Genomic DNA, 12190 nt, shown 5'->3' on the forward strand with positions numbered 1-12190 from the left:
ACCTCATGCACGTCACTGACAGTGTGGGAGAATTCTCCTGCTCAAGTGCTGAGTGCAGGAGAATTTTCCCGCGCTGTCAGTGACTTGCATAAGGTGTGCTGAGTTCATTGGACATGAGCTCACCTCATGCACGTCACTGACAGCGTGGGAAAATTGTCGTGCACTCAGCGCTTCAGCAGGAGAATTCTCTCACGCTCACTGCAATCGCAGGAGAATTTTCCCATGCTGTCAGTGATGTGCATGAGGTGAGCTCATGTCCAATGAACTCAGCTCACCTCATGCACGTCACTGACAGGGTGGGAAAATTCTCCTGCGCTCAGCGCTTGAGCAGGAGAATTTTCTCACGCTGTCAGTGACGTGCAGGAGGTGAGCTGAGTTCATTGGACATGAACTCGGCTCATCTGGATGCCATCACAGCCAGACACTGAGGAGCGCAAGCATGCCTGCGCTTCTCAGTCTGTGCGCCATGGCAAGCTGGATGGCAGCTTTCGGCTGCGATCCAGCCTGTCATGTGAATGTAGCAGAGCTGGAGCTGTCGTGGGAACCATGGAAAGGTAAGGATGAGGTTGCTTTATTATTTTACTTTTATAGCAGGAGATCGTTGGCTTCAGTTGGAATGGGCGTGATGGTAAGCATGGTTTAATTTAGAACAATAACGAATTATGCCTTTATTTCAATTAATGGACTTTATTCTGGGTGTTTGTGGTTTTTTTTTAACTTTGACTATGGGGTTAGTAATGGGGGTGTCTTATAGATACCTCTCCATTACTAACCTGGGCTTGATGTCAGCTGGCATTATAAGCTGACATCAACCCCAACTCTATTACCCCACTGCCACCACTACAGGGCAGTGGGAAGAGCGAGGCTAAGTGCCAGAATTGGCACATCCTATGGATGCGCCATTTCTGGGGCGGCTGACGGCTGGTGTTTCTAGCCTGGGAGGGGGCAAATATTCATGGCACCCTTCCTGGGCTATTAATATCAGCCCCCAGCTGTCTGCCTAGCCTTTGCTAGCTATTAAAATAGGGGGGACCGCACGTCATTTTTTTGGGGGTCCCCCATTTTAATAACATAGTAACATAGTAACATACATAGTAACATAGTTTGTAAAGCCGAATAAAGACTTGCGTCCATCAAGTTTCGACCTGTTAGTTCTGTAATTGCTAAAGTTGATCCAGAGGAGGGCAAAAACCTCAAATGATTTAGCCAATCTTCACCTGAGGAAAAATTCCCTCCCGACTCTGAAACCAGCAGTCAGAATAAATCCCTGTATCAACCTACTATTTTATTTTATTTTTAAGTATATGCTGAAATCTGCCTGGTATCTAGAAATGCATCCAGTCCCCGCTTGAACTGGTGTAATGCTTCTGACATTACCGTCTCCTCACTCAGTGAATTCCATATTCTCACTGCTCTTACCGTAAAGAACCCCTTCCTATGCTGGTGCTGAAACCTTTTCTCTTCCAGTCTTAGTGAATGCCCTCTTGTTACCGTAATATCCCTCCTTTTGAACAAATCCCGGGTAAGATCTCCATACTGTCCCCTAACATATTTGTACACATTTATTATGTCCCCCCTCAACCTTCTCTTTTCCAGGCTGAATAGTCCTAGTTTTGCCAACCTCTCTGGGTATTGCAGTCCCTCCATTCCCTTTATTAATTTTGTTGCCCTCCTTTGTACCTTTTCAAGCTCATTTATATCCTTTCTATATATTGGGGCCCATAACTGAGCACAGTATTCCAAGTGTGGTCTGACCAGTGCTTTGTACAGTGGAAGAACAATGTTCTCTTCCTTTGCAGCTATACCTCTTCTGATACATCCCATTACCCTGTTTGCCCTTACAGCAGCGGCCTGACTTTGGGCACTCCAATTTAGTTTGCTATCAATCAAGATGCCCAAGTCCTTCTCCATCTCTGAATTCCCCAATGATTTCCTATTCAGTGAGTACTGGTGACTTCCATTTTTCCTTCCCATATGTATGACCTTACATTTCTCCTCGTTAAACCTCATTTGCCATTTAATGCTCCACCTACCCAGCTTATCCAAATCCCTCTGTAGGTCTCCACTGTCCTCTTTTGTATTAATTGTTTTACATAACTTTGTGTCATCTGCAAATATTGATATTTTACTATTTATCCCGTTGACTATGTCGTTAATAAAGATATTAAATAACATTGGGCCTAGTACAGACCCCTGTGGTACCCCACTAGTGACGCTTACCCAATCTGAGAATATTCCATTTATAACCACCCTCTGCCTTCTATCCTTTAGCCAGTTAGCTACGCACTTGCAGACATTTTCCCCCAGCCCCATCATTCTCATTTTGTATACCAACCTATTATGTGGCACGCTATCGAACGCTTTTGAGAAGTCGAGATACACGACATCCACTGGTTCCCCCTGATCTAATCGAGTGCTAACCTACTCGTAGAAGTCAATCAGGTTTGTTTGGCAGGAGCGATTCCTCATGAATCCATGTTGGTTCGGGATTAAAAGATTATTAGCATCAAGATGCTCCGTAATTGCCTCTTTAATGAAGCTTTCAAAAATTTTGCCCACAACGGACGTCAGACTCACCGGCCGATAGTTTCCGGCGTCACTTTTCGCTCCCTTTTTGAATATTGGCACTACATTCGCCTGTCGCCAATCAAGTGGTACAGACCCAGTCTCAACAGAGTCCTTAAATATAAGATATAACGGTCTGTCTATCACATTACTTAGTTCCCTTAGTACCCGTGGGTGTATGCCATCAGGTCCTGGTGGTTTGTTTATTTTAATGTTACTGAGGCGTTTCTGTACCTCAACTTGGGTTAGATTAGTCATACTTAGTGGAGGATTAAGCTTGTCACTTCTCATTTCTCCTGTTAGTTCTATTTCCTTTGTGAAAGTTGTCGAAAAAAAATTATTTAATAGATTAGCTTTATCCTCATCTTTCTCTATGATTTTGCCTTCCTCACTTTTTATCGGTCCAATATTATCCGATTTAATCCTTTTACTATTTATATACGTAAAGAACAGTTTGGGATTTGATCTACTTTCCCTAGCAATACGTTTCTCTGTTTCCTCCTTCGCTATTTTTATTTGTTTTTTGCAGGTTCTCGTTTTTTCCTTGCAACACATTAGTGCCTCCTTACTGTTTTCCTGTTTTAATCTCTTGAATGCCTCTTTTTTGCTATTTAACGCCCCTTTTACGTTCTTGTTCAACCATATTGGTTTCCTCTTATTTCTGGCCCTTTTATTCCCATACGGTATATACCTCTCGCACTGAGTATTCAGAATTCTTTTGAAGGTTTCCCATTTACTATTCATATTCCATTGATTAAGTACTTTGTCCCAGTCAATAAGTTGAAGGTTTTCTATCAGCTGATCAAACTTCGCCCTCCTAAAGTTTAATGTTTTTGTTGTTCCCTTATTGATAACCCTACTGAAGGGCATTTTGAAGTCGATAATATTATGATCGCTATTACCTAGGTGCCCCCCTATCGGTACCTCAGTTATTCTATCAGGCCTATTAGTCAATATTAAGTCCAACACGGCCTTCCCTCTCGTTGGTTCCTGCACTAGTTGGGAGAGATAATTATCCTTAATATTTGTCAAGAACCTTTTTCCTTTCTGAGATCTACAGGTTTCTGTTTCCCAGTCAATATCCGGGTAGTTGAAATCCCCCATTACAATCACTTCATTATGTTTTGCTACTTTGTCTATTTGTCCTAATAGCAGATTCTCATTCTCCTCTGTTATATTTGGTGGCTTATAGCAGACCCCCAGTAATATTTTATTATTATTTTTTGCCCCCTCTATCTCTACCCACATGGACTCGACCCCCTCTTCTCCCTCTCCTATATCTTCCCTTAATAGCTAGTAAAGGCTAGGTATTCAGCTGGGGGGCTGATATTAGTACCCTGGGAAGCTCCGTGGGTATTACCCCCTTCCCAGGCTTCAAACATCTGCCCCAGCCATCTGCTTAACCTCCGCTAGAGACTAAAATTACGGGGAACCCCACGCCAATTTTTTTTTTAATAAATCCTTTATTTTAATACTAAATGACAAGTACAGTAATCAACACTATCACTGTACTTCTTATATATGTGACTGACATGTTTCTATGTATCTAATCTATGTGTGATGCTCTTTTCTTTCTGTTATAAATTGTCGGGTACCGATGCTGAATTGCCGGCTGGCATTTTTAAAGAGACGGTGCATGAAAACACTGTTATTTTTTTTAATAAATCCTTTACATTAAATGACAAGTACAGTAAGCAACATTGTCACTGTACTTCATATATATGTGACTGACATGTTTCTATCTATCTAATCTATGTGTGATGTTCTATTCTTTCTGTTCTAAATTGTCGGGTACCGGTGTATGCCGCTGCTGAATTGCCGGCTTTTCATGTAATGAATTCTACATTATTCTTAGTTGTTTTCCTTCATGTAGAATTAACCTACAAGGAAATAAAGGGTTTATTTTTATTACGATATTTGTGTCCCATTGACTTGCATTGGTTTCCGGTATCGGAATCGGCGATATCTGATATTTTTTGGGTATCGGTCCGATCCAATCCAATCTGATATTTCCCGATATCGGAAGATATCGCTCAACACTAGTTATGAATAATGGTGGTGCTGTTTCTAGATAAAAAAAATAAATAGATAAACTGAAAAAGTTCACCTACTAAGATAAATTCATCTTTATATTAACATTTATTTGTACAGTAATATGTCAAAAAAGCCTCCTTGACATCCTATACCATGATATTTTTTATACAGACCAACATTACAAATTCCCTAGCTTACATCTTTTTAACTCCTTAATGAACGCCAATGCGACTTAAAACTGACCTGCGATATACAAGACTAGCATCCTCTGACGGGTGACAATCCAGTAGCTATCAGCTGTACGCTGACAATTTGCTGCATCAGCCACGATCAGTGTTGGCACCGATAATGGCTGTTTAACCCCTTAAATAGATGGTTAACAGAGTATGGGGGCTCCTTCTTTAAACCCATCGGCACTCTGAGATCTTGATTGTGTAGTCCTGATGTTTGCCATGGCAATTCATAGCCAAATAATGGCCTTAAAGTCTACCAGCTAATATGGCCTGTTCAGAAGTTATAAACATTTACATAGGTGGTAAAAATAAATTTTTTCATTCCTGTCATGTCACTTCGCATTAGTTCCTGAAAAGCACCTGAAGGGTTAATGAACTACTTGAAAGCCATTTTGAATACGTTGAGGGGTGCTGTTTTAAAATGGTATCACTTTTGGGGATTTCCAATTTATAGGAAACCCAAAGTCATTTCAAAACTGAATAGGTCCCTAAAAATAAGTTTTGTAAATTTCCCTTAAAAAAATGAAAAATGACTGCTACTTTTTTAAACCTTCTAAAGTGCTAACAAAATAACATCTTACAAATGGTGCCGATGTAAAGCAGACATGAGGGAAAAGTTATTTATTAATGTTTCTGTGTGGTATAATTAGCTGGATTAAAGGGATAACCATTCAAAATTTGAAAATTGAAAATTTTTGGAATTTTTTGTCACATTTCTGATATTTTTATAAATAAAACAAAACATGTCAATCTAAATTTACCACTGTCATAAAGTATAATGTGGCACGAAAAAAACAATTTCAAATTCAATAGAATATGTTGAAGCATTCCAGAGTTATTACTACATAAAGTGACCCATGTCAGATTGCAAAAATTTGACCTGGTCATTAAAGGGTTAAAACCATAGGACCCTGTTATTTCATCTAAGTTTGTATTTTAATGATTTATTTATTCATTTTACTTACTTAAATGGTACCATCATATTCACGCTTTTTTTTAGACATTATTATTTTTATTAACTATTAGACTATGTATTTGTAACCATGGATTCTTAATCTGCCAATTTTGCTAAATAATTGTTTCCCAATTTTGTAATTTCTTATACAGTGTTGCTCACCATTATTGGCACCCCTTCATTTTATCATAGACTGTACAATATCTTCAGAAATAAATGGAAATTTACCAAAGTTATATCCTCAGGATTTTTTAATTAGTGGTCCAAAGTAATACAACAATAAAACATTGTTTTTCAACTTCCATGTTGCAATTTCAAAGAAGAAATAGAATAAACAGCATGTGCAGCTATAAAAGCAACCCTAATTAATACTTGGTTAAACACCCTTTGACATTGCTGATAGTCTCCAAACGTTTCTTGTAGAAATCTATAAGCTTCTTGCACTTCTCAGCTGGAATTTTCTCCCACTCTTCCGTTGCATTTTGTTCAAGCTCTTGAATGTTTGCAGTGTTCTTTTTCCCAATGGCAGTTTTCAGCTCACCCCAAAGATTTTCAATGGGATTGAGGTAAGGAGGATTTATTGCTGGCCATTTTAAAACAGCCCATTTTTTATTTTTTAACTATTCCTGTGTACTTTTGAATGTGTGCTCTGGGTCATTTTCTTGCTGGAGGACCCATGATCTTTGACTCAAACCAAGTTTTCTTACACTGGGTAGGACATTTCGCTCTAAAATCTCTTGATAGTTCTCTGATTTCATTATTGCTGTGATACATTTAAGACCTCCAGTACCAGACGCAGCAAAGCAACCCCACAGCATTATGGATCCTCCACCATGCTTAACTGTTGGTATGGTTTTCTTTTCGTTAAAAGCTTCATTGCACCGTCTGTAAACTAACTGATGCTTTTCATTGCCAAAAAGCTCTATTTTTGTTTAATCTGTCCACAGAACAGTTTCACAGAAGGATTGTGGTTTGTCAAGGTACTCTTTTGCAAAGATCAGTCGTTTCTTTTTATGTCTTTTCTTCATCAATGGGTTCTTCCTTGGCCTTCGCCCATACAGTTCTGCTTGGTTTAGTGTGCGGTGTATGGTACTTGTTGAAAGCATAGCCCCAGACTGTTCTAAGTTGGCCTTCAGGTCTTTGGATGTTTGACTTAGTGTTATTTCCACCATTCGCACCAACCTTCAAAGACATCCCTTGTCAATTTTCCTCTTTCACCCATGTCCAGGGAGGTTCTTGACAATTCCATGCTTGGCAAACTTCTTAATAACATTGCACACTGTTGAAACTGGGATACCAAGGTCTTTGGAGATGGCCTTATACCCTTTGGAAGTCTTGTGTGTGCTTATAATGGCAGTTCTGATGTCCTCAGACAGCTCCACTGTCTTCCCCATTGTGACAAATGAACAGGGCCTACCATGTGGCTTTTTAAAACTCTGAAGTCATTATTTATTGGCTAATTCATGTCACATGGGCACAAGCAATGAATCACAGGTGAATCTCTTTTGTGATTTACCACAGGCGAGTTAAAATATGTTTCCATACTAAATTAATGTAAAGGGTGCCAATACCAGTGACACAGCAAGCTTTTAAGTTTTTCTATTTTTCCCTCCCATTGTTTTTTGTTTTAAATTATTGTTTATCATTTGCTCTTTTGTATTTAACACAATTGCTCTATACAAGAAAACTGTTTCACTTTATTCATTTTTTTCAGGAGATATTTCACATTATATACTTAAACTTCATGGGTGCCAATAACTATGAGCAGAACTGTATGTGCTTGACTTAGTAATGTTACACCAAAACATTTCCGTGATCCATGCTGTAGGTTTGTTCTCTCACAATGTCAACATTGCCCTTCCTCTGCTGTACTGAACAATCATGTGAGTCCTTGGCAGTGCCAGGAACATGAGGACAAAAGCTTTGTCCACTGCTGTAAAAATAATGAAGTATCTGGATAAAAAGATTAAATTAAACTGATCAGTAGTTTTTTTCTGGAAACAAAAAGCATCTATTGTTTAGTATTTGCTGACCTAGTAACACGCTTATTTATATAGAAGCTCTCACCAGTCTAATCACAGATCACTGAGCCTCCCATAAAGTCAGAATGGGAAAGGTAAGCCCATTTTTATAAAAGATGTTAAATATATATAATGTATGCATGTAATATTTAGAATTTATGTATTTAGATGCTGCCATCACTTGCATGGCTTTATATATATATATATATATATATATATATATATATATATATATATATATATAATATATATATATATATATATATACATACATATATATTTATATATATATATATATATATATATATATATATATATATATATATATATGCAGGGTGGTCCAAAAGTAGGTGGACAGAAAGTGTAATAAGGTTATAAAGGGGGAGATTTATCAAACATGGTGTAAAGTGAAACTGGCTAGGTTGCCCTTGGCAACCAATCAGATTCCACTTTTCATTCCTCACAGACTCTTTGGAAAATGAAAGGTGGAATCTGATTGGTTACTAAGGGCAACTGAGCTAGATTCACAGATCTAGTTTTCACACATAATGGCAAATAATTTAAATACAGATCAAAGAAAATAGATTTTAACAGAGTATTGGAAATCTCAAAATGCTGAAACCGTTAGAGCAAATTGGGTTGAAACATTTGGTACTCAAGCCCCAAAGAGACAAACCATTTACCGCATTCGTGACAAATTCAATGCCACTGGCTCAATCCTTAATGCTCCAAAAACTGGTCGACCCAAAACAGTCTGTCCAGAAGATAATAAACAACTTGTTGCTGAAACATTGGTTCAGAGTTCAAAACAGTCCACCAGAAGAGCTTCTATCATGCAAATCCTGAAATCTATTGGGTGGAAAGCTTATCGTCCACGTCTAATTCATGGTTTATTGGTGGATGATCCAGACAGGCGGCTGCAATTTAGTGAGATTATGCTTAACGAAATTGAAGAAAATCCAGTAATTTTAGATAACATTATGTGGAGTGATGAAGCTTCTTTCAAATTATCCGGCCATATTAACAGACATAATTGTATTTACTGGTATAATGAGAACATTCATTTAACATTAGAGCAACAACTAAATGAGCCTGGTGTCAATGTTTGGGGTGGTGTTTCAACTTTTGGTGTTTTAGGACCAATATTTTTTGATGGAACAGTCATAGGAGATAAGTATCTCGAAATTCTAATGAATCAAGTTGTTCCCCAGTTACAGTAACAGCCTAATTCAAATGACCTTTATTTCCAACAAGATGGGGCCCCTCCACATTATTCAAGAGTAGTCCGCGAGTATCTTGATGAAACATTTCCTAATAAATGGATTGGCCGAAGAGGCCCACTTGATTGGCTGGCACGTTCACCAGACTTGACCCCAATGGATTTTTTCTTTTGGGGAGTACTCAAGGACAAAGTTTATAGTCGAAAACCAAAAAGTGTCAGTGATTTGAAAAATTACATAAGAGATGCATTTCAAGAAATGAATACCTAAAGAGACTTGTGCAAAAAAGTTTGTCGAAGAGTAAGAGGCAGACTTCAAAGCTGTGCAAATTGTACTGGAAAATAGTTTGAGCACCTGCGTTGATAAAATTTAAGGGCTTTTGTATTATTGTTCAGAATAAAATTGAATTGTCAATGTTATGCTTGAGTTAGTAAATATAATTTTATATATAAATATATATATATATATACACAGTATATTCTAGCTATTGTACCCATTCTACGCCCGGGTGGCGAGCATTTTTATTGGTATATGGTCTCCCATGCTGGTATGTGCTGCCCCCCATCCTGGAATTTGTGCTGCCACCATCCTGTCCCCCATCCTATCCTGGTATGCATGGTACCCCTCATCTCTATCCTGGTATGCATGGTCTCCCTCATCACCAATCCTGGTATGCATGGCATCCCTCATTCCCAATTCTGGTATGCATGGCACCCCTCATTCCAAATCTGGTATGCATTACACCCCTCAGCCCAATCCTGGTATGCATGGCACCCCATCCCTCATTCTGGTATGCATGGCACCACTCATCCCTATCCTGGTATTTATGGCACCCCTTCCCTTATTCTGGTATGTATGGTACCCCTCATCCCTATCCTGGTATGTATGGTACCCCTCTTCTTGGTATGTATGGTACTCCTCACCCCCAATCCTGGTATGCATGGCACTCCTCATCCCCAATCATGGTATGCATGGCACCCCTCATTCCAAATCTGGTATACATTGCACCCCTTATCCCAGTCCTGTTATGCATGAAACCCCATCCCTCATCCTGGTATGTATGGTACCCCTCATCCTAGTATACATGGCACCCCTCATCCCAATTCTGGTATGTATGGCACCCCTCAACTCCCAATCCTGGTATGTATGGCCTCCTCATCACCCAATACTGGTATGCATGGCACCCCATCCCTCATCCTGGTATGCATGGCACCCCTCATCCCTATTCTGGTATGTATGGTACCCCTCATATCTATCTTGGTATGTATGGTACCCCTCATTCTGGTATGTATAGCACCACATCCCTCATTCTGGTATGCATGGTACCCCGCATCCCTATTCTGGTATACATGGCACCCTTCATCCCAATTCTTCTATGTATGGCTTCCTCATCCCCCAATCCTGGTATGCATGGCACCCAATCCCTCATCCTGGTATGCATGGCTCCCTCACCCCCAATCCTGGTATGCATGGCCCCCTCATCCCTATCCTGGTATGTATGGCACTCCTCATCCCCCAATCCTGGTATGCATGGCATCCCATCCCTTATCCTGGTATGCATGGCACCCCATCCATTATCCTGGTATGCATGATACCCCTCATCCCTATTCTGGTATGCATGGTACCCCTCATCCCCAATGCTGGTATGCATGGCTCCCCTCATCCCCAATGCTGGTATGCATGGCTCCCCTCATCCCCAATGCTGGCATGCATGGCACCCCTCACCCCCCAATCCTGGTATATATGGCACCCCTCATCCCCAATCTTGGTATGCATGGTCCCCTCACCCCCAATCCTGGTATGCATGGTCCCCTCACCCTCCAATCCTGGTATGTATGGTACCCCTCATCCCTATTCTAGTATGCATGGTACCCCTCATCCTGGTATGCATGGCACCCCATCCCTCATCCTGGTATGCATGGTAAACCGCATTCCTTTCCTGGTATGCATGGTACCCCTCATCCCTATTCTGGTATGCATGGTACCCCTCATCCCCAATGCTGGTATGCATGGCACCCCTCATCCCCAATGCTGGTATGCATGGCACCCCTCACCCCCCAATCCTGGTATGTATGATACCCCTCATTCCCAATTCTGGTATGCATGGTCCCCTCACCCCCCAATCCTGGTACGCATGGTACCCCTCACCCCTCAATCCTGGTATGTATGGTACCCCTCATCCCCCAATCCTGGTATGTGTGGCCCCCTCATCCCCCAATCCTGGTATGTGTGGCCCCCTCACCCCCCAATCCTGGTATGTATGGCAACCCTCATCCCATTCACACTGCACATATGCAAAAAAAACCACATATACTCACCTTTCTTGCCTGTGCTCCTGTGCTGCTGTGTCCTGTTCTGCCAGAGGCCGGGGGAGGAGTGTGGCACCGGAGTACGCACATGCCCATACCGCTCTGTCCGGCGCCATTTTGCTGAAGACACACTGCAAATGTGTCTTCAGTAAAATGGCTCCGGATAGCAATATTCCCAAGCGCCGATTCCGATGCCTTCACTCCTGCCCCGGTCTCCGGTGAGAAAAAAGGTGCCCCAGCAATGCTCCTCCCGGTCAGGTAAGTATGGCGCCAGAGATTGCGGTATGCGTTCAGTGTTTACACATACTGCGATCTCCGGCGCCATACACATTCCTCTTACCTGTAACAGCTCCATGCGTTCTTCTGTCTGGAGCCAGACTGCGCAGGCCTGTCGCGCTTGCGCAATCTATAAAGGCTTCAGAAGGAGAGACCCTTGTAGCGTTATACTATAGATATACAGTTATATGAAAAAGTTTGGGCACCCCTATTAATCTTAAGCTTAATGTTTTATAAAAATTGGTGTTTTTGCAACAGCTATTTCAGTTTGATATATGTAATAACTGTTGGACACAGTAATGTTTCTGCCTTGAAATGAGGTTTATTGTACTAACAGAAAATGTGCAATCTGCATTCAAACAAAATTTGACAGGTGCATAAGTATGGGCACCCTTATCATTTTCTTGTTTTAAATACTCCTACCTACTTTTTACTGACTTACTAAAGCACTTTTATTGGTTTTGTAACCTCATTGAGCTTGGAACGTCATAGCCAGGTGTATGCAATCATGAGAAAAGCTACTTAAAGTGGCCACTTGCAAGTTGTTCTCCTGTTTGAATCTCCTCTGAAGAGTGGC

At 40.7% G+C, this 12190-nt stretch overlaps 1 protein-coding gene across 1 annotated transcript in view; it reads left to right on the forward strand.

Moving 5' to 3' along the window:
* The first annotated feature begins 7674 nt into the window (after positions 1 to 7674).
* LOC141160804 (gamma-crystallin 2-like) overlaps positions 7675 to 12190 on the forward strand; it is a 35757-nt gene continuing 31241 nt past the window's right edge. The window contains exon 1 of the mRNA XM_073645593.1: positions 7675 to 7903. Within this exon, the coding sequence (XP_073501694.1) occupies positions 7895 to 7903 (9 nt within the window). The 5' untranslated portion in view covers positions 7675 to 7894. The remainder of the gene's footprint in view (positions 7904 to 12190) is intronic.

This window comes from Phyllobates terribilis, unplaced genomic scaffold (assembly GCF_046119375.1).
Source record: "Phyllobates terribilis strain yellow unplaced genomic scaffold, ASM4611937v1 Scaffold_9__5_contigs__length_417890890, whole genome shotgun sequence".
Lineage (NCBI taxonomy): Eukaryota > Metazoa > Chordata > Amphibia > Anura > Dendrobatidae > Phyllobates > Phyllobates terribilis.